The 26095-nt window shown below is 43.1% G+C and overlaps 1 protein-coding gene across 3 annotated transcripts in view; it reads right to left on the bottom strand.

Moving 5' to 3' along the window:
- The window catches only part of esrp1 (epithelial splicing regulatory protein 1), a 101928-nt gene extending 77802 nt beyond the window's left edge, over positions 1 to 24126 (bottom strand). For all 3 annotated transcript variants that reach the window (XM_063042500.1, XM_063042511.1, XM_063042506.1), the window contains exons 1-4: positions 23774 to 24126; positions 23084 to 23212; positions 8770 to 8877; positions 5145 to 5259 (exon numbers count right to left, since the gene is read on the bottom strand). In XM_063042500.1, the coding sequence (XP_062898570.1) occupies positions 5145 to 5259; positions 8770 to 8877; positions 23084 to 23212; positions 23774 to 23905 (484 nt within the window). In that variant the 5' untranslated portion in view covers positions 23906 to 24126. The remainder of the gene's footprint in view (positions 1 to 5144; positions 5260 to 8769; positions 8878 to 23083; positions 23213 to 23773) is intronic.
- Positions 24127 to 26095: the final 1969 nt, after the last annotated feature.

Genomic DNA, 26095 nt, shown 5'->3' with positions numbered 1-26095 from the left:
GTCCCTAAGCTCTTATCTGATCCCTGACTCCCCTCTTTGTCCCCAAAACCATCCCTACGAACCTAAAAAAAAGAACGAAACAACTAAATCTGAACTGAGACCTCGATGGAGAACGCAAGTTTGTGCCAGAGTCTGCAGTTTTCTTGCGGTGGCTTGCACTGAGGTTGCATGGTCAGCAATCAGTGCAGCTTGTCTTCTCTTGCACATTGGCTGTATGAGTTAGTTTTCCATTAATTCCATTGTGTTCCTTAGCATCTACAGTGAATGCCCACGAGTAATTGGAGCTCAAGGTCATACATAGTAACACGCTGGATACATACTTTGAACTGCACTCACTAAACAATGGTACACCAAATTAGGTAAAAACTTTTTCTGCCTTTGGTTACCTGTTGCCCTCATTTACAGAGCTGGGATCTTGATTTCCAAATTCAAAGTCCCAACCATTCCTAGTCTTCCAGTCACCTGTCGGGAAGGAGGCACCAAGGGGGTGTGGAGAGGCCTCTGTGGGCACGCAGAAATCGGTGCCGGGTTGGGAGCTGGCCCCTCCGCTGTTCACTTGGTGGAAGAACAAACTGGACCAGAACAACTACAGTCATGCCAGTTAGAGACTCGCTATATATTTTTTCTTTCTGACTCTGTGTGTTCTGCTATTGTACCCATATGTGGTATTTGTGTTATGTGCAGTGCGCTGTGTGCTGCTCGTAATGTGTTTTGCACCTTGGCCTCAGAGGAACGCTGTATCGTTTGGCTGTATCCATTTATGGTCGAATGATAACTAAACCTGAACTCCAACTTCAACTTCCTAAACTCATGGTCATGCTTAATTCATGATGTTTAAAAGCCTCAGATTTTAACTGCTTCACCAAATAAGTCTAAACTTTTCTCCAGCACTCTGCTTGTGCACTTGCTCAAGTAATTCCTTGTGTCAATAATACTGTGAAGCATCTTGAGATTTTTTATTAAAAGTTATTTCTTTAGATCTTGGCTCAGCACTGATGAATATGTTCTCTTAAACACAGGGCATTCTGCAGATGCTGGCATCCAGATTAACACACGCAAAATGCTGGAGGAACTCAGCAGGTCAGGCAGTATCTATGGAGAGGAATAAACAGTTGATGTTCTGGGCCGAGACCCTTCATCGGGACTGGGAAGGGAGGGAGATGAAATGAGAGTAATAAGGAAGAGTGCAAGCTGGGAGGTGATAGGTGGAGCCAGGTGGATGAGGGAGGGGATGAAGTGAGAAACTGGGAGGTGATAGGTGGAGCCAGGTGGATGAGGGAGGGGGATGAAGTGAGAAGCTGGGAGGTGATAGGTGGAGCCAGGTGGTTGAGGGAGGGGGATGAAGTGAGAAGCTGGGAGGTGATAGGTGGAGCCAGGTGGATGAGGGAGGGGGATGAAGCTGGGAGGTGATAGGTGGAGCCAGGTGGATGAGGGAGGGGATGAAGTGAGAAGCTGGGAGGTGATAGGTGGAGCCAGGTGGATGAGGGAGGGGATGAAGTGAGAAGCTGGGAGGTGATAGGTGGAGCCAGGTGGATGAGGGAGGGGATGAAGTGAGAAACTGGGAGGTGATAGGTGGAGCCAGGTGGATGAGGGAGGGGAATGAAGCTGGGAGGTGATAGGTGGAGCCAGGTGGATGAGGGAGGGGGATGAAGTGAGAAGCTGGGAGGTGATAGGTGGAGCCAGGTGGATGAGGGAGGGGATGAAGTGAGAAACTGGGAGGTGATAGGTGGAAAGGGCAAAGAGCTGGAGAAGGAGGAATCTGATAGGAGAGCAGCATGGATCATGGGAGAAAGGGAAGGAGATGGGGCACTGGGGGATGGAGGTGGTGGTAATATGCAGGTTAGGAGAAGAGGGAAGAGACCTGAGTGGGGAAATTTAAGAAGATGGTTGGGCAAGGGGAAAATTACTGGAAGCTGAAAAAAAAATCAATGTTCATGCCATCAGGTTGGAGGCTACCGAGACAGAACATGAATTCTCTTAAAAAAGTCTTTAGCCAGTAATTGATGTACCTTCAGTTGCTCTGCTAACCCCAACCCCCGCCCCTTGTTTATGGTTGATAAGTATATTGATCATCACTGCAACCTGCAAGACTTAATCATTCACTTACAAACAAGCAAAGCTCCTCTAAGAGTTCTAAATTACCCCATTAACTTTTACCTATTTTTCCATGCTCATAAAGCAGTTAATGTCTTACTAAGTAATCCAAAAACTACTTGGTTACAATCTGCTCCAACTAAGAAAATGTTTTTCTCTTTTGAACTTTTACTTCAGAGATATATCATAAGACCACCTGGAGCACAATCAGGCCATTCAGCCCATTGTGTCTGCTCCGCCATTCTATCAGGCTGATCTATTTTTCCCTCTCAACCCCACTGTCAGTATTGTGAGCAGAAAAAGGATCTAGTATTTTCCTGGTGCATATAACGCATAAACTCGTCTTGGGCTTCCAGCCGGGTCCAGGTGTCGATTTTAACCGATGTTTCAATGACAAACTCTGCCATCTTCCTCAGGGATGATGCCTGGCCCTCGTGATTGGTTAGTCCTCAACCAATCAGGTCTCTGCTGTTCCACCTTATTTAAAATCATTTTCCAGTTCTTACTTAAAGCGAGACCTTCGACTTTGTTGAGATTCTTATTCTCTGGTCTTATTTCAATGACTTCCTTCACCAGGTGATCTCAAAAGCCATTGGAACAGCACAGTAGGTCTGTGCCGTCAAAGTCAATCCTGTGGTCACTGTGGAAGGAATATTCTGCTACAAGCGAATACACCACCTACTCTCCTTGATGCAGGTTTCCATCATGCGCCCCGTCTGTCCGATATACGTTGCTCTGCATTCACAGGGACTCCTGTAAACGGCAATCGTCCTGAGTCCCTGGTCATCTTTGAGCCACATAGCTGGGATTTGAACTTCAGATGGTCATGGAACTGTTGGAGTGCCTGGAGTCCATGTGGCCACACACCAAAGGTGTCACAGATATCTGAAGAAGCATTTGGGGTGTAAGGGTGATGAACTTAGCGCCCTCTCCTCAAAGTCCACCATGTAGAAGTTAGCAATAGCCAGCAACAAGGGTGACCCCATGGCCACGCCACTCGTTTGTTCATAGTAGTCCCCCTTTGAGAGGAAGTACGTTGATGTAAGCGTGTGTTCAAGAAGGTCAATGGTATCCTTATCAAACCTTGACCACAGGAAGACCAAAGCGTCCTTAATGGGAACTCTCGTGAACAAGGACACCACGACAAAACTGACATCCTCCAGGGTCAGCTGGATGTTGGCTATTGTTTTCACAAAGTCAGCCAAGTGTGATGCTCACAGTCCCCAACAGAGGGATCAGCACAGTAGCCAAGGGGCTTTGGGATCGCCTGGTAAAGGAAGCCATTGAAATAAGACTAAAGAAGAAGAAAATAAAGATGAAGTCTTGCTGTAAGAAAGAACTGGCATAAGATTTTAAATAAGCGGAAACCTGATTGGTTGAGATCTAACCAATCAGGAGGGACAAATGACGGGAGTTGAATATATATACCACCAGACTAGACATGCCTAGGCATCATCCCTGATGAAGATGGCAGAGTTTGTCATCAAAACGTTGGCTAAAATTGACACCTTGACCTGACTGGAAACCTGAGAAGAACTTATGCAGCATTAGGACAGGCAGGTAAGACGAGAATGATTCTGAGAATGTAAGTATGTGGAGTGTTTGATAGCTCTGGGTCTGTACTCACTGCAGATTAGAAAAATGAGGGGGGAGATGAAACCTCATTGAAACCTATCGAATAGTGAAAGGCCTAGATAGAGTGGATGTAGGGAGGATGCTTCCTATAGCGAGGGAGTCTAAAACCAGAGATCAAATAGAGATTAATAACACTAAGAACATGGGTTGTAGAGTTCTTGGACGTGAGTGTGTAGGTTGTGGAACCGTTTCAGTGTTGAGGTGAGTGAAGTTATCCATGCTGGTTCAGGAGCCTGATGGTTGCAGGGTAATAACATTTCCTGAACCCAGTGGTGTGCCCTTCACTGAATACTCATTATATATAGAATATTTAATATTCAGTGAATTTTGCCTTCAAGCAAAACAGTAGTTCAAACATTTGCATAGTGGTATAAATTTAGAATGAAGATAAGGTACGTCTGATTTGGTTTCACTGTGTTTATGGGAGAAGGAGCAAGAAAAATTTGTTCAGTCAGGTGATGTATGGTCACAAAGTTTGTTTCAGGTCATTATTTGCTTGTAAGCAAAAAATAAACATTCACCTTAACGCAGAGTGTCCTTCAGTGATGCCCTGTGACGTCCCGCGTCCCTTAGTGACTCCCGGTTGCAGCATGTGACCTTCAATAATACATGCCCAATTCTACTGCATTGCAGCAACCCCTGATTGACAACAATCACATACCCTGTCCCCTATTGACTTCAAGACTCCTTCCATTGGTCGTCCTAGCTGGCTACATTGTCACCATCAGTCAATATGCAAGCCAGGGCAGTACAATATGGAGAGCAAGCCCGTTGCCTATGCAGCAGGCTCCCCCTCTCCACACAGATGATATAGCCAAATAAATGCCAGAGACTGATACAGTTCAGCACCAACGTCACAGGAGTTGACAGTCAATGTTGAACTCAACATGGGACTGTCTTGGGGATTCCACCTCAAGATTTTTCTTCGGGTTTACTTCTGAACCCTCCTCTATGAATGGGTATATTGCAAGGCAGAGGAGGTTTGAGGTCAGAGTTTTCTTCTCCTAATTGATGTTCCAACCAAGGCTGACGAGACCAATCTGCTCAAAGTGTCTGATTTTAAGGTGCCAGTAACCGAACTTTGCTCCTTCTCCTGTCAGTAGAAGCAGTTCTGCTGGGCTTAGTAGCTAAGCCACATGTGAAGGCCAGGGGCTGGACTTGGTTGTCAGAGGCTACTTGAGACACACGTCATTGGGAGCATTTAATAGGTAGCGGGAGCTTAACCCCATTACACCCCCACCTATAACAACCTTCAGAAACCTCCCTATTGACTGGTGTTGCATTATTAGCCTGGAATTATTTTGGTCTCGAGGGGTAACTTTAAACCACAAACACTGGAGATACTCTACTTACTGAAACAAAACCATGGCCTTCCCCCTTCGCAAAGGGGGAAAAGAAAACATTGTAAAGGATACAATTTGACATAACGTTGAGATCAATTTCATGAAGGTTCAGAGCATCTGGGCAGCATTTCCTGAATTCTTTTTGCAGATCAAAAAAGGAATAGAAGCACTCTGGCAACGTAATATTCTGTCGGAGAAATGAAAAGCATGTTTATATCTCAAAAGTTAATCAGGACTGTGATTTTTCAGATTACCCTTAATGTTGGTGCAAAAGTGAGAAACAACAGTTGGCTGCTTTTCTTGATCGAACTTAGAACATGGCAGAAACATGTGACATAGGACCAGAAGATGTTGAATCTTAGTAGGTTGAGTTAAGAAACTGCAAGAGTAAAAGGACCCTGATGGCAGTTATATACAGGCCTTCCAACAATAGCTGGGATGTGGACCACAGATTACAATGGGAAATAGAAAAGGCAGGTCAAAAGAGCAATATGATAGTCATGGAAGATTTCAACATACAGGTCGATTGGGAAAATCAGGTTGGTATTGGATCTCAAGAGTGTGAGTTTATTCGATGCCTATGAGATGGCTTTTTAGAGCAGTTTGTCGTTGAGCCTAGTAGGGGATCAGCTATACTGAATTGAATGTTATGTAATGAACTGGAGGTGATTAGGGAGCTTAAGGTAAAAGAACTCTTAGGAGGCAGTGATCACAATATGATTGAGTTCAACTTGAAATTTGATAGGGAGAAAGTCAAGTCTGACATAGCAGTATTTCAGTGGAGTAAAGGAAATTACAGTGGTATGAGAGAGGAGTTAGCCAAAGTAAATTGGAAGGAGATGCTGGCAGGGATGATAGCAGAGCAACAATGGTGTGAGTTTCTGGGAAAAATGAGGAAGGTGAAGGATAGATATATTCCAAAAACAAAGAAATAATCAAATGGCAAAATAGTACAACTGTGGCTGACTAGGAAGTCAATGCTAATGTAAAAACAAAAGAGACAGCATATAACAAAGAAAAAAATAGTGGGAAGACAGAGGATTGGGATGCTCCTAAAACACTACAGAGATCAACTAAAAGAATCATTAAGGGGGAAAAGAAGAAATATCAAGCAAAGAATATCAAAGTAGATAGTAAAGGCTTTTTCAAGTACATAAATAGCAAAAGACAGATGAGAGTGGATAAAGGACCACTGGAAAATGAGGCAGAAGAAATAATACAGGGGACAAGGAGATGACAGATGAACTAAATGAATATTTTGCATCAGTCTTCACCGTGCAAGACACTAGCAGTGTGCCTGATCTTGAAGGGTATGAGGGAAGAGAAGTGAGTGCAGTTACTATTACAAGGGAGAAGGTGCTCAAAAAGCTGAAAGACCTAAGGGTACATAAGTCACCTGGGCCAGATGAACTGCACCCTAGGGTTCTGAAAGAGATAGCAGTGGAGATTGTGGAGGCATTAGTAATGATCTTTCAAAAATCATTGGAATCATGGTGTCAGAGGACTGGAAAATTGCAAATGGCACTCCACTCTTTAAGAAAGGAGGAGGGTAGCAGAAAGGAAATTATAGACCAGTTAGCCTGACCTCTGTGGTTGGGAAGGTGTTAGAGTTAATTGTTAAGGATGAGGTTATGGAGTACTTGGTGACACAAGACTAGATAGGACAATGTCAGCATGGTTTTCTTAAGGGAAAATCTTGGAATTCTGTTGGAATTCTTTAAGGAGATTACATATAGGATAGATAAATGGGATGCAGTGGGGGTTGTATATTTGGAGTTTCATAATGTCTTTGATAAGGTGCCACACATGAGGCTGCTTACCAAGTTGAGAGCCTATGATATTACAGGAAAGTTACAAACATGGTTAGAGCATTGGCTGATTGGTAGGAGACAGTGAGTGGGAATAAAATGTTCTTTTCTGGTTGGCTGCCAGTGACTAGTGGTATTCCACAGGGGGCTGTGTTGGAACTACTTCTTTTTATGCTGTACGTCAGTGATTTAGATGATGGAATAGATGGCTTTGTTGCCAAGTTTACAGATGATACAGAGATTAGTGGAGGGGCAGGTAGTGTTGAGGAAACAGGTAGGCTGTAGAAGGACTTAGACAGATTAGGGGAATGGGCAAGAGAGTGGCTAATGAAATATTGTGTTGGAAAATGCTGAAATCGAAGATGCAAAGGGACTTGAGAGTCCTTGTGCAGAACATCCTAACGGTTTGCTTTCAGGTTGAGTCAGTGGTGAGGAAGGCAAATGCAATGTTAGCATTCATTTCAAGAGATCTAGAATACAAGAGCAGGGGTGTGATACTGAAGCTTTTTAAGGCTCTTGTGAGGCCTCACCTTGAGTATTCTGAACAATTTTGGGCTCCTTATCTAAGAGACAATGTGCTGGTATTGGAGAGGTTTCAGAGGAAGTTCACAAGGATGATTCCAGGAATGAAAGGGTTATCATATGAGGAACATTTGATAGCTCTGGGTCTGTACTTGCTGGAATTTTGAAGGATTAGGGAGGATCTCATTGAAAACTTTTGAATGTTGAAAGGCTTAGACAGAGGAGATGTGGAAAGGTTGTTTCCCATGGTGGGGGAGTCTAGGGCAAGAGGGCACAGCCTCAGGATAGAGGGATGTCCATTTAAAACAGGTGCGGAGAAATTTCTTTAGCCAGAGGGTGGTGAATTTGTGGAAGTTATTACCACAGGCAGTGGTGGCAGCCAGGTCCTTGGGTGTACTTAAGGCAGAGATTGATAGGTTCCTGATTGGACTTGGCATCAAAGGTTACAGGGAGAAGTCTGGGGAGTGGGGCTGAGGAGGGGGAAAAAAGATCAGCCATGATTGAATGGGGGAGCAGACTCGATGGGTCAAATGGCCTAATTCTGCTCTTATGTCTTATGGTCTCATTATAGCACTGTGCAGGCCCTTTGGCTCTCTATTTTATGCTGACATTTTAACTTACTCCTAGATGTTCCCTCCTACATAGTTCTCAGCTCTCCATTTTTCTATCATTCGTGTGCCTATCTGAGTCTCTTAAAATATCCCTAACGTATCTGTCTCTACCACAACCCTGGCAAGATGTCTAAAAATCCTGCCCCTGACATCCCCCTATACGTTCTGCCAACCACCTGAAGGTATGTTTTAGCCATTGACTCTCTGGGAAAAGTCTCTGGATGTCCTCTTGATATACGCTCTATATCATTTGATACGTCAAGTCACCTCTCACCCCGGTAGCGGGTTCCCCAGACCAACCACACTCTTGAGTGTTAAAAACCATTGGCATCTCTCCTGTATTTTCCTGCAATTCTTATAATTAAAAAAAACTCTTTAAATGTTAAGTTTTCAAGATTTATTTAAAAACCAAATACAATCCTAAAAGTAATTAAACAAGTATGAGATAAGGCCATAAGACAGAGGAACAAAAGTTTTGCCATTTGGCCCATTGAGTCTGCTCTGCCATTCCATCATAGCTGATTTACTATCCCCCTCAACCCCATTCTCCAGCCTTCTCCCCGTAACCTTTGACATATCGACTAATCAAGAACCTATCAACCTCTGCTTTAAATATACCCAGTGACTTGGTCTCCATGCTGTCATATAGTTTCAGTTCAAATTGTGTCAAAAAGGGAAGCCATTGTAAGTCGTTGGATACACATGTTTCTTTTCTCAGGGGTGTGCGGGTATTTGTAAATGGAATGCAGAGAGTACCTTGCTAGAAGCCTCGGAGTGGAAGACTTGGCGAATATGCAGTTGGCTGTCAGTACAAAGGCAGAACGAAGTTCCCTCATTCAGCTCATTGCTCACAGACTGATTGAACTGTGTGAAAACAATCAGCAATCATTTTCAGTGCCTCCTCCGGATGACTTAGAAAGGAAGTTAAAACAGTAAAGGCACTAACTCAACGCAAGGTTCTTCCACAATTGAATATTGTTTATCGTCTCTTCAGTACATGAATGTAAAGAACAATATGGTTGCTACTCTGGATCCAACACAGCACAAACAACACAATAAGCATAAAGAACACAATAAAAACTCAGTAAATAGAAATACATTAGACTGGCTTACAAATGTAGACTTACTGTAAAGGATTTTCAGAAGGCCTTTGAAAAGGTGCCACACGTAAGACCATTAGACATCGGAGCAGTATTAGGCCATTTAACCCATCAAGCCTGCTCCACCATTTCTTCTTGGCTGATCCAATTTTTACCTCAGCCCTAATCTCCTGCCTTCTCCCTATATCCTTTCATGCCCTGACCAATCCAGAATCTATTAACCTATGCCTTAAATGAGGCAGCTTAATATGGTATTACAGAAAAGATTCTAGCATGGATAAAGCAGTGGCTGTTTGGCAAAGAGTGGTAGTAAAGGGAGTCTTTTCTGGTTTGCTGTTGGTGACCAGGGGTGTTCCACAGGGGTCTGTGTTGGGACCGATTATTTTTACATTATATGTCAATGACTTGGGATGATGGAATTGATGGCTTTGTTGTAAAGTTGCAGATGATATGAAGATAGATGGAGGGGCAGGTAGTTTTGAGGAGGTAGAGAGGCTACAGAAGGACTTAGACAAATTGGGAGAATGGGCAAAGAAGTGGCAGATAGAATACAGGGTTGGGAAGCATATGGTCATGTACCTTGGTAGAAGAAATGAAAGGGTTGGCTATTTTCTTAATGGAGAGAAAATACAAAACTCTGATGCACAAAGGCACCTGGGAGTCCTTGTGCAGGATTCCCTAAAGGTTCATTTGCAGTTTGAGTCTGGTGAGGAAGGCAAATGCAATGTCAAGAGGACCAGCATATAAAAGCAAGAATGTAATGTTGAGACGTTATAAAGCACTGGTGAGGCCTCAGAGTATTGTGAGCAGTTTTGGGCCCTTTATCTGAGAGAGGATGTGCTGAAACTGGAGAAGATTCAAAGGAGGTTCATAAAAATGATTCCAGGATTGAACAGCTTGTCATATGAAGAGCGTTTGACGGCTCTTGACCTGTATTCACTAGAATTCAGAAGAATGAGGGGTGACCTCATTGAAACCTATCGAATGGTGAAAGGCCTTGATAGAGTCAATGTGGTGAGGTTGTTTCTTATGGTGAGAGTGTCTAAGACCAGAGGACACAGCCTCAGTATAGAGGAGTGTTCTTTTAGAACAGAGATGAGGAGGAATTTCTTTAGCCAGAGAGTGGTGAATCTGTGGAATTCTCTGCTACAGGCAGCTGTGGGGGTTAAGTCTTTACGTATATTTCAGGAAGAGGTCAATAAATTCCTGATTAGTCAGGGCATGAAAGGATACGGGAGAAAGGTAGGAGTTTGGGGCTAAGAGGAAAAATGGATCAGCCATGATGAAATGGTGGAGCAGACTTGATGGGCCAAATGGCCCAATTCTGCTCCTACATCTTATGGTCTTATGATTGCATATCCATGAAGTGACACTAGGTACAGGAGTATCTGTACATAAGGATATAGGGTAATGGTGACAGATAACATATATTGTTCATAATAGAAACACTTCTACATAATTCAAAAACACCAACATTAAATTGCGTTCACTTTAAGAGATGGTGTCTTAAATTTGGTGTGTTGGTAATGGAAATAAAAGGCTGTAGCTTTTGTTCAGCACATAAAAGGACTCTGGCATGTTTTATTCACAAAATCCTACAAGGTAGCTGACAGGAAACGATAAAGTAGTGGTGGTTGGGTGGGTTAGTGGGTGGAGGTGTTGATCAGCCTTGCTGCTTGGGGAAAGTAACTGTTTTTGAGTCTGGTGGTCCTGGTGTGGATGCTACGTAGCCTCCTCCCTGATGGGAGTGGGACAAGGTCCATGACCAGGGTGGATGGGATCCTTTGTGATGTTACTGGAACTTTTCCAGCACCTTTCTGTATTCTGTATACCTCCTTGGCATCTGGAAGGCAGTTCTAATTACTTGTTGTGGAACCATTCCCATTCCTTAAGAAACTAACACCAGGTAACACAGACAAAAAGCTGGAGCAACTTTTAAGCTAGTTCCTTGCTCTGAGAGGAGGAGAAGAGAGAAAGGGCAGATGTGCAGGAAATGTCAGCGATACAATGGAAGGTTGTGGCTGAGGGAAACCCATGTTTGGATCATTTAGAAAGCACTAAATAACATGCAATGCTGGAGGAATTCAGCAGGTCAGGCAGCATCTATAGAGAGGAATAAGTCATAGTCATACTTTATTGATCTCAAGGGAAATTGGGTTTTGTTACAGTTGCACCAACCAAGAATAGAGTATAAATATAGCAATATAAAACAAATAATAATTAAATAATATGTAAATTACGCCAGATGGAAATAAGTCCAGGACCAGCCTATTGGCTCAGGGTGTCTGACCCTCCAAGGGAGGAGTTGTAAAGTTTGATGGCCACAGGCAGGAATGACTTCCTATGACGCTCTGTGCTGCATCTCGGTGGAATGAGTCTCTGGCTGAATGTACTCCTGTGCCCAACCAGTACATTATGTAGTGGATGGGAGACATTGTCCAAGATGGCATGCAACTTGGACAGCATCCTCTTTTCAGACATCACCGTCATAGAGTCCAGTTCCATCCCCACAACATCACTGGCCTTACGAATGACCCTAAAGCCAGGTAAGTACCTTCGTTGATAAGCAGTAAACACTCTTGGTGTTCTGCCCAGTGCATTGCTTTTGATTTCACTGTACCTACACATGCATCTTCAATGGGAATCTTATAAACATTATTACATAGTCATTATTCTAGTGAACAATAAGCTGTGCTGGTGACTGTTCATTCGCTTCCATAGATGCAGCCTGACCTGCTGAGTTCCTCCAGCATTTTGTGCATATTGCTTCGGATTTCCAGCATCTACAAAATCTCCTCTATTTAGAAATTGGTGATGACTCTAATACAGGCAACAGAAAGGACAGATAAAGCTTTCAGGGTATCAATGAATTTGCATAGGTGATTTGTTTGGTGCCTCCAAAGCCATTAGTTCCTGTGTTAGTACACTACAGCTGTGTTTGCAGTAGACAAAAGAAAACAGTTCCAGGCCTTTGGGTGGAACAGAACTCCACATAACACTGATCAGGAGGCTTTAATCATATCGAATATTTTAACGTTAAAGGCAGCTGACAGGGTTTGTTACGTTATAATGTCATACTTAACTTCAGCGGTAACCAAAGTTCAAAGTAAATTTATTATCAAGGCATGTATATACTACCCTGAGATTCACTTTCTTGCAGGCATTTACAGTGGAACAAAGAAATACCAGAGATTACAGATGCACTGTGGACAGCAATCATCACTGTCAGGGATGGAGGGCCACTGCAAAGGATCGGAAAAAGCTGCAGAAACTTGTGAACTCAGTCGGCTCTGTCATGGGCACGAGGCTCCCCATCACTCAGAACATGCCTCTTCTCACTGCTGCCATCAGGGAGGAAGTTCAGGAGTCTGAATACACACACTGAACATTTCAGGGCAATGAAGTCGATGCCACGAAAAGGCAGCATCCATCATTAAGAACCCACATTATTCAGGACATGCCTCTTCTCACTGCTGCCATCAGGGAGGAGGTTCAGGAGCCTGAACATTTCAGAAACAGCTTTTTCCCCTCTGTCATCAGATTGCTGAAAGGACATTGAACCCATGAACACTACCTCACTACTTTCCCCTCTTATTGCACTACTTACTTAACTTTTCAATATATATATATTTCTTTACTGTTATTTGCAGTTTTATTATGTATTGCAATGTACTGCTGCTGTAAAACAGATTTCACGACGTACGCCGGTGATATTAAACTTAATTCAGGAAGGGTAAGACGAAGGAACACATACCAATCCTCATAGAGGGATCAGAAGTGGAGAGAGTGAGCAGCTTCAAGTTCCTGGGTGTCAAGATCTCTGAGGATCTAACCTGGTTCCAACATATCGATGTAGTTATAAAGAAGGCAAGACAGCGGCTAGACTTTATTAGGAGTTTGAAGAGATTTGGCATGTCAACAAATACACTCAAAAACTTCTATAGTTGTACCGGGGAGAGCATTCTGACAGTCTGCATCACTGTCTGGTATGGAGGGGCTACTGCACAGGACTGAAAGCAACTGCAGAAGGTTGTAAATCTAGTCAGCTTCATCTTGGGCTCTAGCCTACTAAGTACCCAGGACATCTTTAGGGGGCAGTGTCTCAAAAGCAGCGTCCATTATTAAAGACCTCCAGCACCCAGGGCATGCCCTTTTCTCACTGTTACCATTAGGTAGGAGGTACAGAAGCCTGAAGGCACACACTCAGCGATTCAGGAACAGCTTCTTCACCTGTCAGCCGATTCCTGAATGGACTTTGAAGCTTTGGACTCTACCTCACTTTTTTTACATATACAGTATTTCTGTTTTTCCACATTTTTAAATAATTTATTCAATATACATAATTGATTTACTTGTTTATTTATTATGTTTTATTTTGTTTTTTTTTCTCTGCTAGATTATGTATTGAACTGCTGCTGCTAAGTTAACAAATTTCACGTCACGTCGGTGATAATAAACCTGATTCTGATTCAATTAAAAACTACACATAAACAACGACGGACAAACAACCAATATGCAAAGGAATGTAAGTTTTAAATAACTGAGAACATGAGCTGAAGATTCCTTGAAAGTGGCTGTGGAATCAGTTCAGTGTTGAGGTTCAGGAGCTTTGAAAATTAAGTTTCAGTACTAAATTAAACAGTTTACTTTTTCCTTCCCATCCAATATCCATCTTTTTTAAAAAAAAGATGTAGAGATCCTGCAGATGCAAAATGCTGGAGGAACTCAGCAGGTCAGATAGCATTTCTGCAGAGGAATAAACATTTAATGTTTCAGGCTGAGATCGTACATCAGGACTTCAACTGTTTACTCCTCTCCACAGATGCTGACTGACCTGCTGAGATCCTTCAGCATGTTGTGTGTGTTGCTCTGGATTTCCAGCATCTGCAGAATCTATTCTGTTGAGATTCTGCAGATGCAGATGATCCTGATGAAGGATCTTGGCCTGACATGTTGACAATTAATCCCCTCCCATTGCAGATCAAGGTCTAAATTTCAATTAAGTTGAAATGAAGGGGTGAATGTAAAAGGAGCATTTAATGGCTCTGGGCCTGTTCACACTGGAATTTCAAAGAATGAGGAGGGATCTCAATGAAACCTATCAAATATCTAAAGGTCTAGACAGAGTGGACATGGAGAGGATATTTCCTATAGTGGGGTTGGAGGGAGGGGGTGGTCTAGGACCAGAGAGCACAGCCTCAGATAGAAGGACACCCTTTTAGAACAAAAATGAGGAGCAATCTCTTTTGCCGGGGGTGGTGAATCCGTGGAATTCATTGCTACAGATGGCTATGGAGACCAAATCATTGGGTATGTTTAAAGCAGAGATTGATAGGTTCTCGATTAGTCAGGACACCAAAGGTTACAGGGAGAATGGGGTTGAGAGGGATAATAAATCAACCACGATGGAATGCTTGAACAGACTTGATGGGTGGATTGGCCTAATTCTACTCCTATGTCTTACGGTCCATAGATGGATGCTACCTGACCTGCTGAGATCCTCCAGCATTTTGTGTTTTGTTTTTTAAAAAAAATAGTCAGCCTTGTACAAAAGTGCCAAACATGATTGACAAGCTCCTCCAAAGTGAGTCAGGACTCAGGGTCTCGGCCTGAAACATCGACTGTACCTCTTCCTAGAGATGCTGCCAGGCCTGCTGCATTCACCAGCAACTTTTATGTGTGTTGCTAGAGGTATTATCAGCTGTTTTCTTGGCCACAGTATTTGGCGCTACCAGCTGAACTGGTTACATCACCATCTGGTATAGAGGGGCCACTGCACAAGATTGGACAAAGTAGCAGAAATTGTACACTCAGCCAGCTCCATTTTGGGCACTAATCTCTATCAAGGACATCTTCAAAAGTTAATGCCTCAAAAAGATGGCATCCATCTTTAAGGACCCCCATCACACAGAACATGGACTCTTCCCATTACTATTATCAGGAAGGAGGTACAGGAGCCTGAAGACACACACTCAACTTTTCAACACTAAATTCTTCCCATCTGCCATCCAATTTCTGAATAGACATTGAACCCATGTGTAAGGGGGTTTCGATTTTTATGTTACTGCGGAGGCTAATTAAAATGGCGTCTTTGTTATGTTAATCTGGGGAATGCGGCTTTGTTGTCTTAAACGCTGAGAAGTTTGCGCTAGCAGCTTGTTGTGGTTTAGAGGGTGATAAGAAATACGTTATTAACCAATTGGGATAGTTGTTAAGGTTTTGGTGTATTTGAAGATACTGTATGTGCGGGGTTTTGGGGCAGAAGGCAGGAGAGCGAGACAGAGGATGGATGAGGTGCTGTGAGTCCGCTAACGGGGTTGGACCCCGAGCGGGACGTTCGGCAAGGAGACGGAGACGGATTCGTGTGGAGCGTCTGGTCGACCACCGTTGTTGGTCCCAGGCGGCCGGTCGAGGTGGTCCGAGGGGGTCGCAGGGTGAAGAAGAAGGTCCTTGAGCTCCAACGGTTTTTGTGCACGAAGAGATTGAACTTTGATAAGTGTGGCGCCTTTTATTTTCCTTTTATATTTTATTCTCTTCTAATTATATAGTTCCAGTAATATCTATAAACTGTACATCATTTAATTGCATCTGGTGTATTGTCTGTTGTTTGGGCGGGGTGGGGTACCTCACACAGCATCCACACAAACGAATTATCCAGTTTGCCGGGGCTGAGGCTGTTTCCCTAGACGACAGCGAGCCGAGCGACCCTGAGGGTGGCCAGGGGGGCTACACATGTATTCTACCTTGCTATTTTCCCTCTCTTTTTGCATTACTTATTTTATAATACAGAATGATCGCTCCCTGATCTCTTGCAAATCCAACTGGGCACCACGGCCATAACTACCCATGTGCCACAAGGAAGACTCCTCATTATTGCCCAGACATGGCTGCATTTGGAGCATTGCGGCAGAACCTGGACTACATTGATCTGAGGATGACCAGAACTCCATCTTTTTCAATGCAACATCTCTCAGGGCCAATACCACACCACAGCCCTCCACCACACCCTCCCTATTCCTTACACATATTTATTTATATTTAGAGAGAGAGTGAGAGATTAGGCAGTTTAAGGTAAAAAGAACCCTGAGGAGCAAGTGATCATAATATGATTGAATTCACGCTAAAATTTGAGAAGGAGAAGCTAAAGTCCAATGTATCAGTATTACCATAAGACCATAAGACATAGGAGTACAATTAGACCATTTGGCCCTTCGAGTCTGCTCCACCATTCAACCATGGCTGATCCTTTTTCTCCCCCTCCTCAGCCCCACTCTCTGGCCTTCTCCCCATAACCTTTGATGCTATGCCCAATCAAGAAACTCTCTATCTCCACCTTAAATACACCCAATGGCCTACCTCCGCAGCGGCCTGTGATAACAAATTCCACAAATTCTCCACCCGCTGGGTAAAGAAATTTCTCTGCATCTCTGTTTTGAAAGTGTGCCCTCTATCCTGAATCTGTGCCCCCTTGTCCTAGACTCTCCCACCAAGGGAAACATCCTTTCCACATCTACTCTGTCTCGGTCTTCCAACATTCGAAAGGTTTCAATGAGATTCCCCCTCATTCTTCTGAATTCCAGTGAGTACAGACCCAGAGCCATCAAATGTTCTTTATATGATAACGCTTTCATTCCCGGCATCATCCTTGTGAACCTCCTCTGAACCCTCTCCAATGCCAGCACATCTTTTCTTAGATAAGCATCCCAAAATTCTTCACAATACTCAAGCTGAGGCTTCACCAGTGCCTTATAGAGCCTCAGCATTTCATCCCTGCTCTTGTATTCTGGACCTCTTCAAATGAATGCTAACATGGCATTTGCCTTCCTCACCACCAACTCAACCTGCAAGTTAACCTTCAGGGTATTCTGCTCAAGGACTCCCAAGTCCCTTTACACCTCAGATTTTTCTCCCTGTGTAGAAAATAGTCTGAACATTTATTTCTTCTATCAAAGTGCATGACCATGCATTTTCCAACATTGTATTTCATTTGCCACTTTCTTGCCCATTCCCCTAATCTGTCTAAGTCCTTCTGCAGCCTTCCTGTTTCCTCAACACTACCTGCCCCTTCACCAACCTTCATATCATCTGCAAATTTGGCAACAAAGCCATCTATTCCATCATCTAAATCATTTATATACAGCATAAAAAGAAGCGGTCCCAACACCAATCACTGTGGATCACCACTAGTCACTGGCAGCCAACCAGAAAAGGATCCTTTTATTCTCACTCGCTGCCTCCTACCAATTAACCAATGCTCCAAGCATGCTAGTAACTTTCCTGTAACACCATGGACTCTTAACCGTGTAGCACCTTGTCAAAGGCCTTCTGAAAATCCGAATATACAACATTCATTGCATCCCCTTTATCTATCCTACTTGTAATCTCCTCAAAGATCTCCAACAGGTTCATCAGGCAAGATTTTTCCTTAATGAAACCATGCTTTGTCCCGTCTTGTCCTGTGTCACCAAGTACTCCATCACCTCCATAGAACCATAGAACCATAGAACCATAGAAACTACAGCACAGAAACAGGCCTTTTGGCCCTTCTTGGCTATGCCGAACCATTTTCTGCCTAGTCCCACTGACCTGCACACGGACCATATCCCTCCATACACCTCCCATCCATGTATCTGTCCAATTTATTCTTAAATGTTAAAAAAGAACCCGCATTTACCACCTCGTCTGGCAGCTCATTCCATACTCCCACCACTCTGTGTGAAGAAGCCCCCCCTTATGTTCCCTTTAAACTTTTGCCCCCTCACCCTTAACCCATGTCCTCTGGTTTTATTCTCCCCTTGCCTCAGTGGAAAAAGCCTGCTTGCATTCACTCTATCTATACCCATCATAATTTTATATACCTCTATCAAATCTCCCCTCATTCTTCTATGCTCCAGGGAATAAAGTCCTAACCTATTCAACCTTTCTCTGTAACTGAGTTTCTCAAGTCCCGGCAACATCCTTGTAAACCTTCTCTGCACTCTTTCAACCTTATTAATATCCTTCTTGTAATTTGGTGACCAAAACTGAACACAATACTCCAGATTCGGCCTCACCAATGCCTTATACAACCTCATCATAACATTCCAGCTCTTATACTCAGTACTTTGATTAATAAAGGCCAATGTACCAAAAGCTCTCTTTACAACCCTATCTACCTGTGATGCTACTTTTAGGGAATTTTGTATCTGTATTCCCAGATCCCTCTGTTCCACTGCACTCCTCAGTGCCTTACCATTAACCCTATATGTTCTACCTTGGTTGGTCCTTCCAACGTGCAATACCTCACACTTGTCTGTATTAAACTCCATCTGCCATTTTTCAGCTCATTTTTCCAGCTGGTCCAAGTCCCTCTGCAGGCTCTGAAAACCTTCCTCACTGTCTACTACACCTCCAATCTTTGTATCATCAGCAAATTTGCTGATCCAATTTACCACATTATCATCCAGATCATTGATATAGATGACAAATAACAATGGACCCAGCAATGATCCCTGTGGCACACCACTAGTCACAGGCCTCCACTTGGAGAAGCAATTCTCTACTACCACTCTTTGGCTTCTTCCATTGAGCCAATGTCTAATCCAATTTACCACCTCTCCATGTATACCTAGCGACTGAATTTTCCTAACTAACCTCCCATGCGGGACCTTGTCAAAGGCCTTACTGAAATCCATGTGGACAATATCCACTGCCTTCCCTTCATCCACTTTCCTGGTAACCTCCTCGAAAAACTCCAATAGATTGGTCAAATATGACCTACCATGCACAAAGCCATGTTGACTCTCCCTAATAAGTCCCTTCTATCCAAATGCTTGTAGATTCTGTCTCTTAGTACTCCCTCCAATAACTTACCTACTACCGACGTTAAACTTACTGGCCTATAAATTCCCGGATTACTTTTTGATCCTTTTTTAAACAACGGAACAACATGAGCCACTCTCCAATCCTCCGGCACCTCACCTGTAGACAGCGACATTTTAAATATTTCTGCCAGGGCCCCTGCAATTTCAACACTAGTCTCCTTCAAGGTCCGAGGGAACACCCTGTCAAGTCCCGGGGATTTATCCACTTTAATTTTCCTCAAGACAGCAAGGACCTCCTCCTTTTTGATCTGTACAATTTCCATGATCTCACTACTTGTTTCCCTTAATTCCACAGACTTCATGCCAGTTTCCTTAGTAAATACAGACACAAAAATCCTATTAAGATCTCTCCCATTTCCTTTGGTTCCGCACATAGCCGACCACTCTGATCTTCAAGAGGACCAATTTTATCCCTTACAATCCTTTTGCTCTTAATATACCTCGTCCAACAATTGACTCCAACATCTTAACCACACTGAGGTCAGGCTAACTGGTCTATAATTTCTTTTCTGCTGCCTCCACCCTTTCCTAAAAAGTGGAGTGACATTTGCAATTTTCCAGTCCTCCAGAACCATGCCAAAGTCCAATGATTTTTGAAAGATCATTACTAATGCCTCCACAATCTCTAGTGTTACTTCTTTCAGAATGCTAGGGTTCAGTTCATTTTGTTCGGGTGATGTATGTACATTTAGGTCTTTCAGGTCTTTGCCTTTGTAATAGTAACTGCACTCACTTCTCTTCTCTCACACCCTTGAACACCTGGCACACTGTTAGTGTGTTCTACAGTGAGGACTGAGGCAAAATACTTATTTAGTTCTTCTGCCATCTCCTTGTCCCCTATTATTATTTCTCCTATATCTACTCTCATATTTCTTATTTTTTTACATCCTTGAAAAAGCTTTTACTATCCACCTTGATATTGGTTGCTAGCTTGCTTTCATATTCTTCTTTTCCCTCCTAATGACTGCTTTAGTTGCTTTCTATGGGTTTTTAAAAGCTTCCCAATCCTCTATCTTTCCACTAATTTTTGCTTTCTTGTATGCCATCTCACTTGCTTTTACATTAGCTTTGACTTCCCTTGTCAGCCACAGTTGCATTATTTTGCCATTTGGGTATTTCTTTGTTTTTGGAATACATCTATCCTGCACCTTTCTCATTTTTCCCAGAAACTCAAGCAGTTGCTACTCTGCTGTCTTCCCTGCCAGCATCTCCTTCCAATTTACTTTGGCCAACTCCTCTTTCGTACCAGAGTAATTTTCTTTACTCCACTGAAATACTTCTATGTGAGACTTAACTTTCTCCCTATCAAATTTCAAATTGAACTCAATCATATTCTAATCACTGCCTCCTAAAGGTTCCATTACCTTAAGCTCACTAATCACCTTCTGTTCATTGCATAACACCCAATCCAGAATAGCTGATCACCTAGTCGGGTCCAGGAAAAGCGGCTCTAAAAAGCCACCTCATAAGCATTCAACAAATTCACTCTCTTGAGATCCATTACCAATCTGATTTTTCCAATCTACCTGCATGTTAAAATCTCCCATGACTATTATAACATTACAAAGGAGTAAAGGGAATTAGAGAGGCATGAAAAAGGAGTTGGCCAGAATTGATTGGAAAAGAACACAGGCAGGGATGACAGCAGAGCCACAATGGCTAGAATTTCTGAAAGCAATTCGGAAGGCACATGATATATACATCCCAAAGAGGAAGAAGTATTCTAAAGAAAAGATGACACAATCGTGGCTAACAGGAGAAGTCAAAGGCAACTTAAAAGCCAAAGAGAGGGCATATAATAAAGCAAATTATAGTGGGAAGTTAGAGGTTTAGGAAGCTTTTAAAAACCAACAGGAGTCAACTTAAAAAATCCATTAAGAAGGTAAAGAAGGGATACGAAAGCAAGCCAGCCAGTAAAGTGTAAAAGAGAGGCAAGAGTGGATATCAGACAGCTGGAAAATGATGCCAGAGAGGTAGAAATGGTGGACTACAAAATGGCGGATGAACTGAATAATTATTTTGCATTCGTCTTCACTGTGGGAGACACAAGCAGTATGGTGGAAATTCCAGGTGTCAAGGGTCATAAAGTGTGTGAAGTTATCACAACTAGAGAGAAGGCTTTTGGGAAACTGAAAGGTTAATAAGTCACCTGGACTAGATGGTGTACACCCCAGCATACTGAAAGAGGTAGCTTAAGAGAGTGTGGAGGCATTAGTAATGATCTTTCAAGAATTACTAGATTCTGAAAAGGTTCTGGAAGACTGGAAAATTGCAAATGTTATTCCACTCTTCAAGAAGGGAGAGGGGCAGAAGAAAGAAAACTATAGGCCTGTTGTTAGTCTGACCTCAGAGGTTGGGAAGATATTGGAGTCAATTATCAAGGCTGAGACCTCAGCGTATTTGGAGGCACATGATAAAATAGGCCATAGTCAGCAAGGTTTCCTCAAGAGAAAACCTTGCCTGACAAATCTGTTGGAATTCTTTGAAGAAATAACAAGCAAGATAGTCAAAGGAGGATCAGTTAATGTTGTGTACTTGGATTTTCAGAAAGCCTTTGACAAGTTGCCACACATGAGGCTGCTTAACAAGCTACGAGCCCATGGTATTACAGGAAAGATTCTAACATGGATAAAGCAGAGGCTGATTGACTGGAAGCAAAGAGTGGGAATAAAGGGAGCCTTTATCTGGTTGTTTGCCAGTGACTAGTGGTGTTCCATGGGGGTCTGTGTTGGGATCAATTCTTTTTACGTTTTTATGTCAATGATTTGGATAATGGAATTGATGGCTTTGTTGCAAAATTTGCAGATGATACGAAGATGGGTGGAGGGGCAGGTAGTTTTGAGGAAGTAGAGAGATTACAGAAGGATTTAGATAGATTAGGAGAATGGGCACAGAAACGGCAGATGGCATACAGTATAGGTAAGTGCATGGTCATGCACCTTGGTTGAAGCAATGATAGGGTTGACTATTTTCTACTGGGGAGAAAATACAAAAAACTGAGGTGCAAAGGGACTTGGGAGTCCTTGTGCAGGATTCCTTAAAGGTTAATTTACAGGTTGAGTCTGTGGTGAGGAAGGCAATCAATTCAAGAGGACTAGAATACAAACGTAAGGATGCAATGTTGAGACTTTATAAAGCACTGGTGAGGCCTCACTTGGAGTATTATGAGCAGTTCTGAGCCCCTTAGAAAGAATGTTCTGAAACTGGAGAGAATTCAAAGGAGGTTCACACAAATGACTGCAGGACTGAACAGCTTGTCGTATGAAGAGAGTTTGATGGCTCTGGCACGAGGAAATCTGCAGATGCTGGAATTTCAAGCAACACACATAAAAGATTCTGGTGAATGCAGCAGGCCAGGCAGCATCTGTAGGAAGAGGTACAGTCAACATTTCGGGCCGAAACCCTTCATCAGAACTAACTGAAAGAAGAGCTAGTAAGAGATGGCTCTGGGCCTGTATTCACCAGAATTCAGAAGAGTGAGGGGTGACCTCATTGAAAGCCATTGAATGGTGAAAGGCCTTGATAGAGGGGATGTGGAGGGGATGTTTCCTATGGTGAGAGAGTCTAAGACAAAAGGACACAACCTCAGAATAGAGGGGTGTCCTTTTAGAATGGAGACAAGGAGGAATTTCTTTAGCCAGGGAGTGGTGAATCTGTGGAATTCTTTGCTACAGGCAGCTTGGAAGCCAAATCGTTAGGTATATTCATGGCAGAGGTGGATAGATTCTTGACTGGTCATGGCATGAAGGGATTTGGGGAGAAGTCAGGAGATTGGTACTGAAAGGAAGTTGGATCAGCCATGATGAAATGACAGAACAGACTCGATGGGCCAGATGGCCTAATTCTGCTCCTGTATGTTATGGTCTTATTTTTTATTGTAATTTATAGTATTTTATTATTAGGTATCACAATGTCCTGCTGCCTCTAAACTACAAATTTCACGCCCTATGCCAGTGCTATAAAACCTGATTCTGAAATAATTTTAGAAACAAGGGTGAGGGAAAAGGAGGTGAAACGAGGACAAAGATTGGACGTAGCGCCGATCAAATTGGATTTTTCCGCTGACAACAGGAACTGAGCAACTTTTCACGGAAGGCGCCCACTCACCTGTTGAAGGACGTCTTCCAGAGGTTCCGCTGTCATCAGATTTTCCACTGCAATGCCAGTATGTTCAGTGTATCGCTCCGTTAACTCCGAGTTACTAGGCTTTACGAACGTTTTGTGTATGACCCCTGCCTGGAAAATGCTCGCATCAGATGTCTGGTTAAACGTAGTATCTTCCGCGGATTCGCACGCTGTGCATTTGGAACGATCCCGTCGAAAACTATCGAATACTGAAAGGCCCTGATAGAGTGGATGTGGAGAAAGTGGGGAACTCTAGGACCAGAGGACACAGCCTCAGAACAGGGCAGGGGTTCCCTACCTGGGCCCACAACCCCTTGTTTACTGATATTGGTCCATGGCATTAAAAAGACTGAGAGCCCCTGGGATAGAGAGAACGCCCATTAGAACAAAGATGAGGAGGAATTTCTTTAGCCAGAGGTGGCGAATCTGTGGAATTCTTGCCACAGGCGGCTGTGGAGGCCAAGTTATTGGGTATATTTAAAGCAGAATCTGATACATTCTTGATTGGGGTGTCAAAGGTTACGGGGAGAAGGCAGGACAATGGGATTGAGAGGGATTATTATCAGGCATGATGGAATGGCGGAGCAGACCCGACGGGCCGAATGGCCCAATTCTACTCCTGTGTCTTGTGGTCCCTCAACATTCCAGCGTGCAAGTGGAATCGGTCCCTACCTTTCCGTTCACCAAGTCCACTACTTGCCACAACAAAAGCACCAGTTCTTTCTCGTCAGATCCCAGCTTTCTGCCGTGCGCCCCGGCCGTCGCCCCGAATAAAACCACCAGGTAGTCCAGAGACGCTGTCATGTTTCACCGTGCAAAGTCAATCCAAGTCCGCAAATCAGCCCCGCGCAAGCGGTTCACCTTCCGCTGTTCAACGGGAGAGGAAAGACACACCACACCTGCACCGAGAAAGTCTGCAAGCCTCTTCACTGCAGAAGGCGATCGCTTTACCTTGAGCTTGCGCGCCACCCATGCAAATAATTTGGGCTTCTTTTAATACTTTTTCCCCCCACTTGCATCTACCTGCCCACACACTACGCCAGTCTGGAAACAGATACCTGGCTCCCAAAAGAGGCAAAACCATTGGCTCCTTTAGTGCAGGTACGTGGCACTGTGATCAAGCACGACCGAGCCACTCTGCATTGGCTTCCTGGATCTTTCAGGATTGATTTTGAAGTTCTCTTACTTGTTTTTAAAACGCCTCAATGGTCTGGGACCGGACTACATTACAGAATCGTTTTCATCTTATAATCCTGCTCGAGCTCTCAGGACTTCTTCAGCCACTCTCTTAAATTTAAACAATTTCCCTCAAAAGATAATTGACAGGACAGCTTTTTAGAGCTGTGCTCCTAACCTGTGGAACTCAATACAGCACCTAAAGCTATAAGGGATGCAGACTCAATTGACACTTTTAAACACCAGCTCAAAACCTATCTATTTATCCTTGCTTTTAAATAACATCTTTTTGTCTCTTATTTTCAGGTTAAATGTTATATTTTTATTTTTTTATTTTGTTTTTTAATATTTGCACTCTAAAGCACTTTGAATTCATTGTTGGTATGAAAAGTGCTCTATAAATAAGATTCTTATTATTGTTGTTTTTTTTTCTCAGCTCATGCTGGTGAAACCTGAGATGAAACCCAAGCACGCTTATTTCTCAATTCCTGGGAACTTTCAGACTATTCTCGTCATGTTGAGGCTTTCTGAAGATTTACATAGCTATTCCTGTGTAGGTCTGATTGTTTAATGCTATTTTGTAGTGACTTTGGGATGATACAAGTTGTAGATATTACTGTTGGGACAATGTATACCCTCTTCATGTTCCATAGTCTTTCAATTTCCTCTTTTAAATCAGCATATTTCTGGTGTTTTTCACTTATTGATTTCTGTAAGTTATGTGTGGTTGGAATGGCGATATCTGTTAAATAAATTGTTCTTGCTTGTTTATCCTGTAATATTATATCCAGACTGTTATTATGGGATGTCCTATCTGGAGTAATGGATCAGTTGTAATATAATTTGTAGGACTCTGATTCTAAAACATTATTATTACGATTATTAAGTGCAACATTCTACATTGATGAGTTGTTCAATCTGGAAGGGGAAACGAGGATATAGATTCACCTCTGCTGCATGGTAACAAGCTATTGGAGAGGTTAAACTCACACATTTAAAGATAGATACAGAGCAAGTGTCTCCATGCTACCTGTATCAAAATAACATGCCCACAACTCACTAGCCTTAATTTGTACATCTTTGCAGTGTGAACGGAAACGGGAACATCCAGAGCAAACGCCCGCAGTCAAGGGGAGACCACACAAACTCTTTACAGGCAGTTGTGTGAATTGAACCCCGATTGCTCGCACTGTGAAGTGTCACACTAGCAACTATTCAAGCTAGCCCACATGGAGCTGAGAATGAAAGTGTCTCAGAATTACTACCAAAGTCATACAGAACTTGGAGGATAATTCAAATTAACACGTGGTATAAAGGGAACCTTTAGGTGCTTGGGGGAACCGAGACCAATTCTGAGAGAGGTGTGGCATGTACAGATTTAAAAAGATAAACATTACCTCTATTTGTCACAGGTACAGTGAAACACATTATTCGCATCAACAACCAACACAATCCGAGGATGTGCTTGGAGGTGACCCACAAGGGTCACCATGTGTCTGCTGCCAGCATAGCAAGCTCGGAAATGGAGCATCAGCACAGTTACTGGGAGAAAATTCAAACGCCTTACAGACAGTGGTCAGAATAGAACCCCAATGGCCGGCCCTGTAAAGAGCTACACGCTGTACTGCCAGGTCAGGTAAATATACTTCAGTCACTCCAGACCAATATTCCTGTAGGGGAGTCAGATTGTATGGTTGGAAGAAGGGGGTCTGAATCAGAATCAGATTTCATATCATTGGCACATGTTGTGAAATATGTGTTTGGTGGTAACAGTATACTGCAATACATAATAAAAAACTATAAATTACCATAGGATAC

Source organism: Mobula hypostoma, chromosome 1, assembly GCF_963921235.1.
Source record: "Mobula hypostoma chromosome 1, sMobHyp1.1, whole genome shotgun sequence".
NCBI classification, from domain to species: domain Eukaryota; kingdom Metazoa; phylum Chordata; class Chondrichthyes; order Myliobatiformes; family Myliobatidae; genus Mobula; species Mobula hypostoma.
The sequence above is the reverse complement of the archived record's forward strand: the minus strand, read 5'-3'. Positions and strand labels throughout refer to the sequence as shown.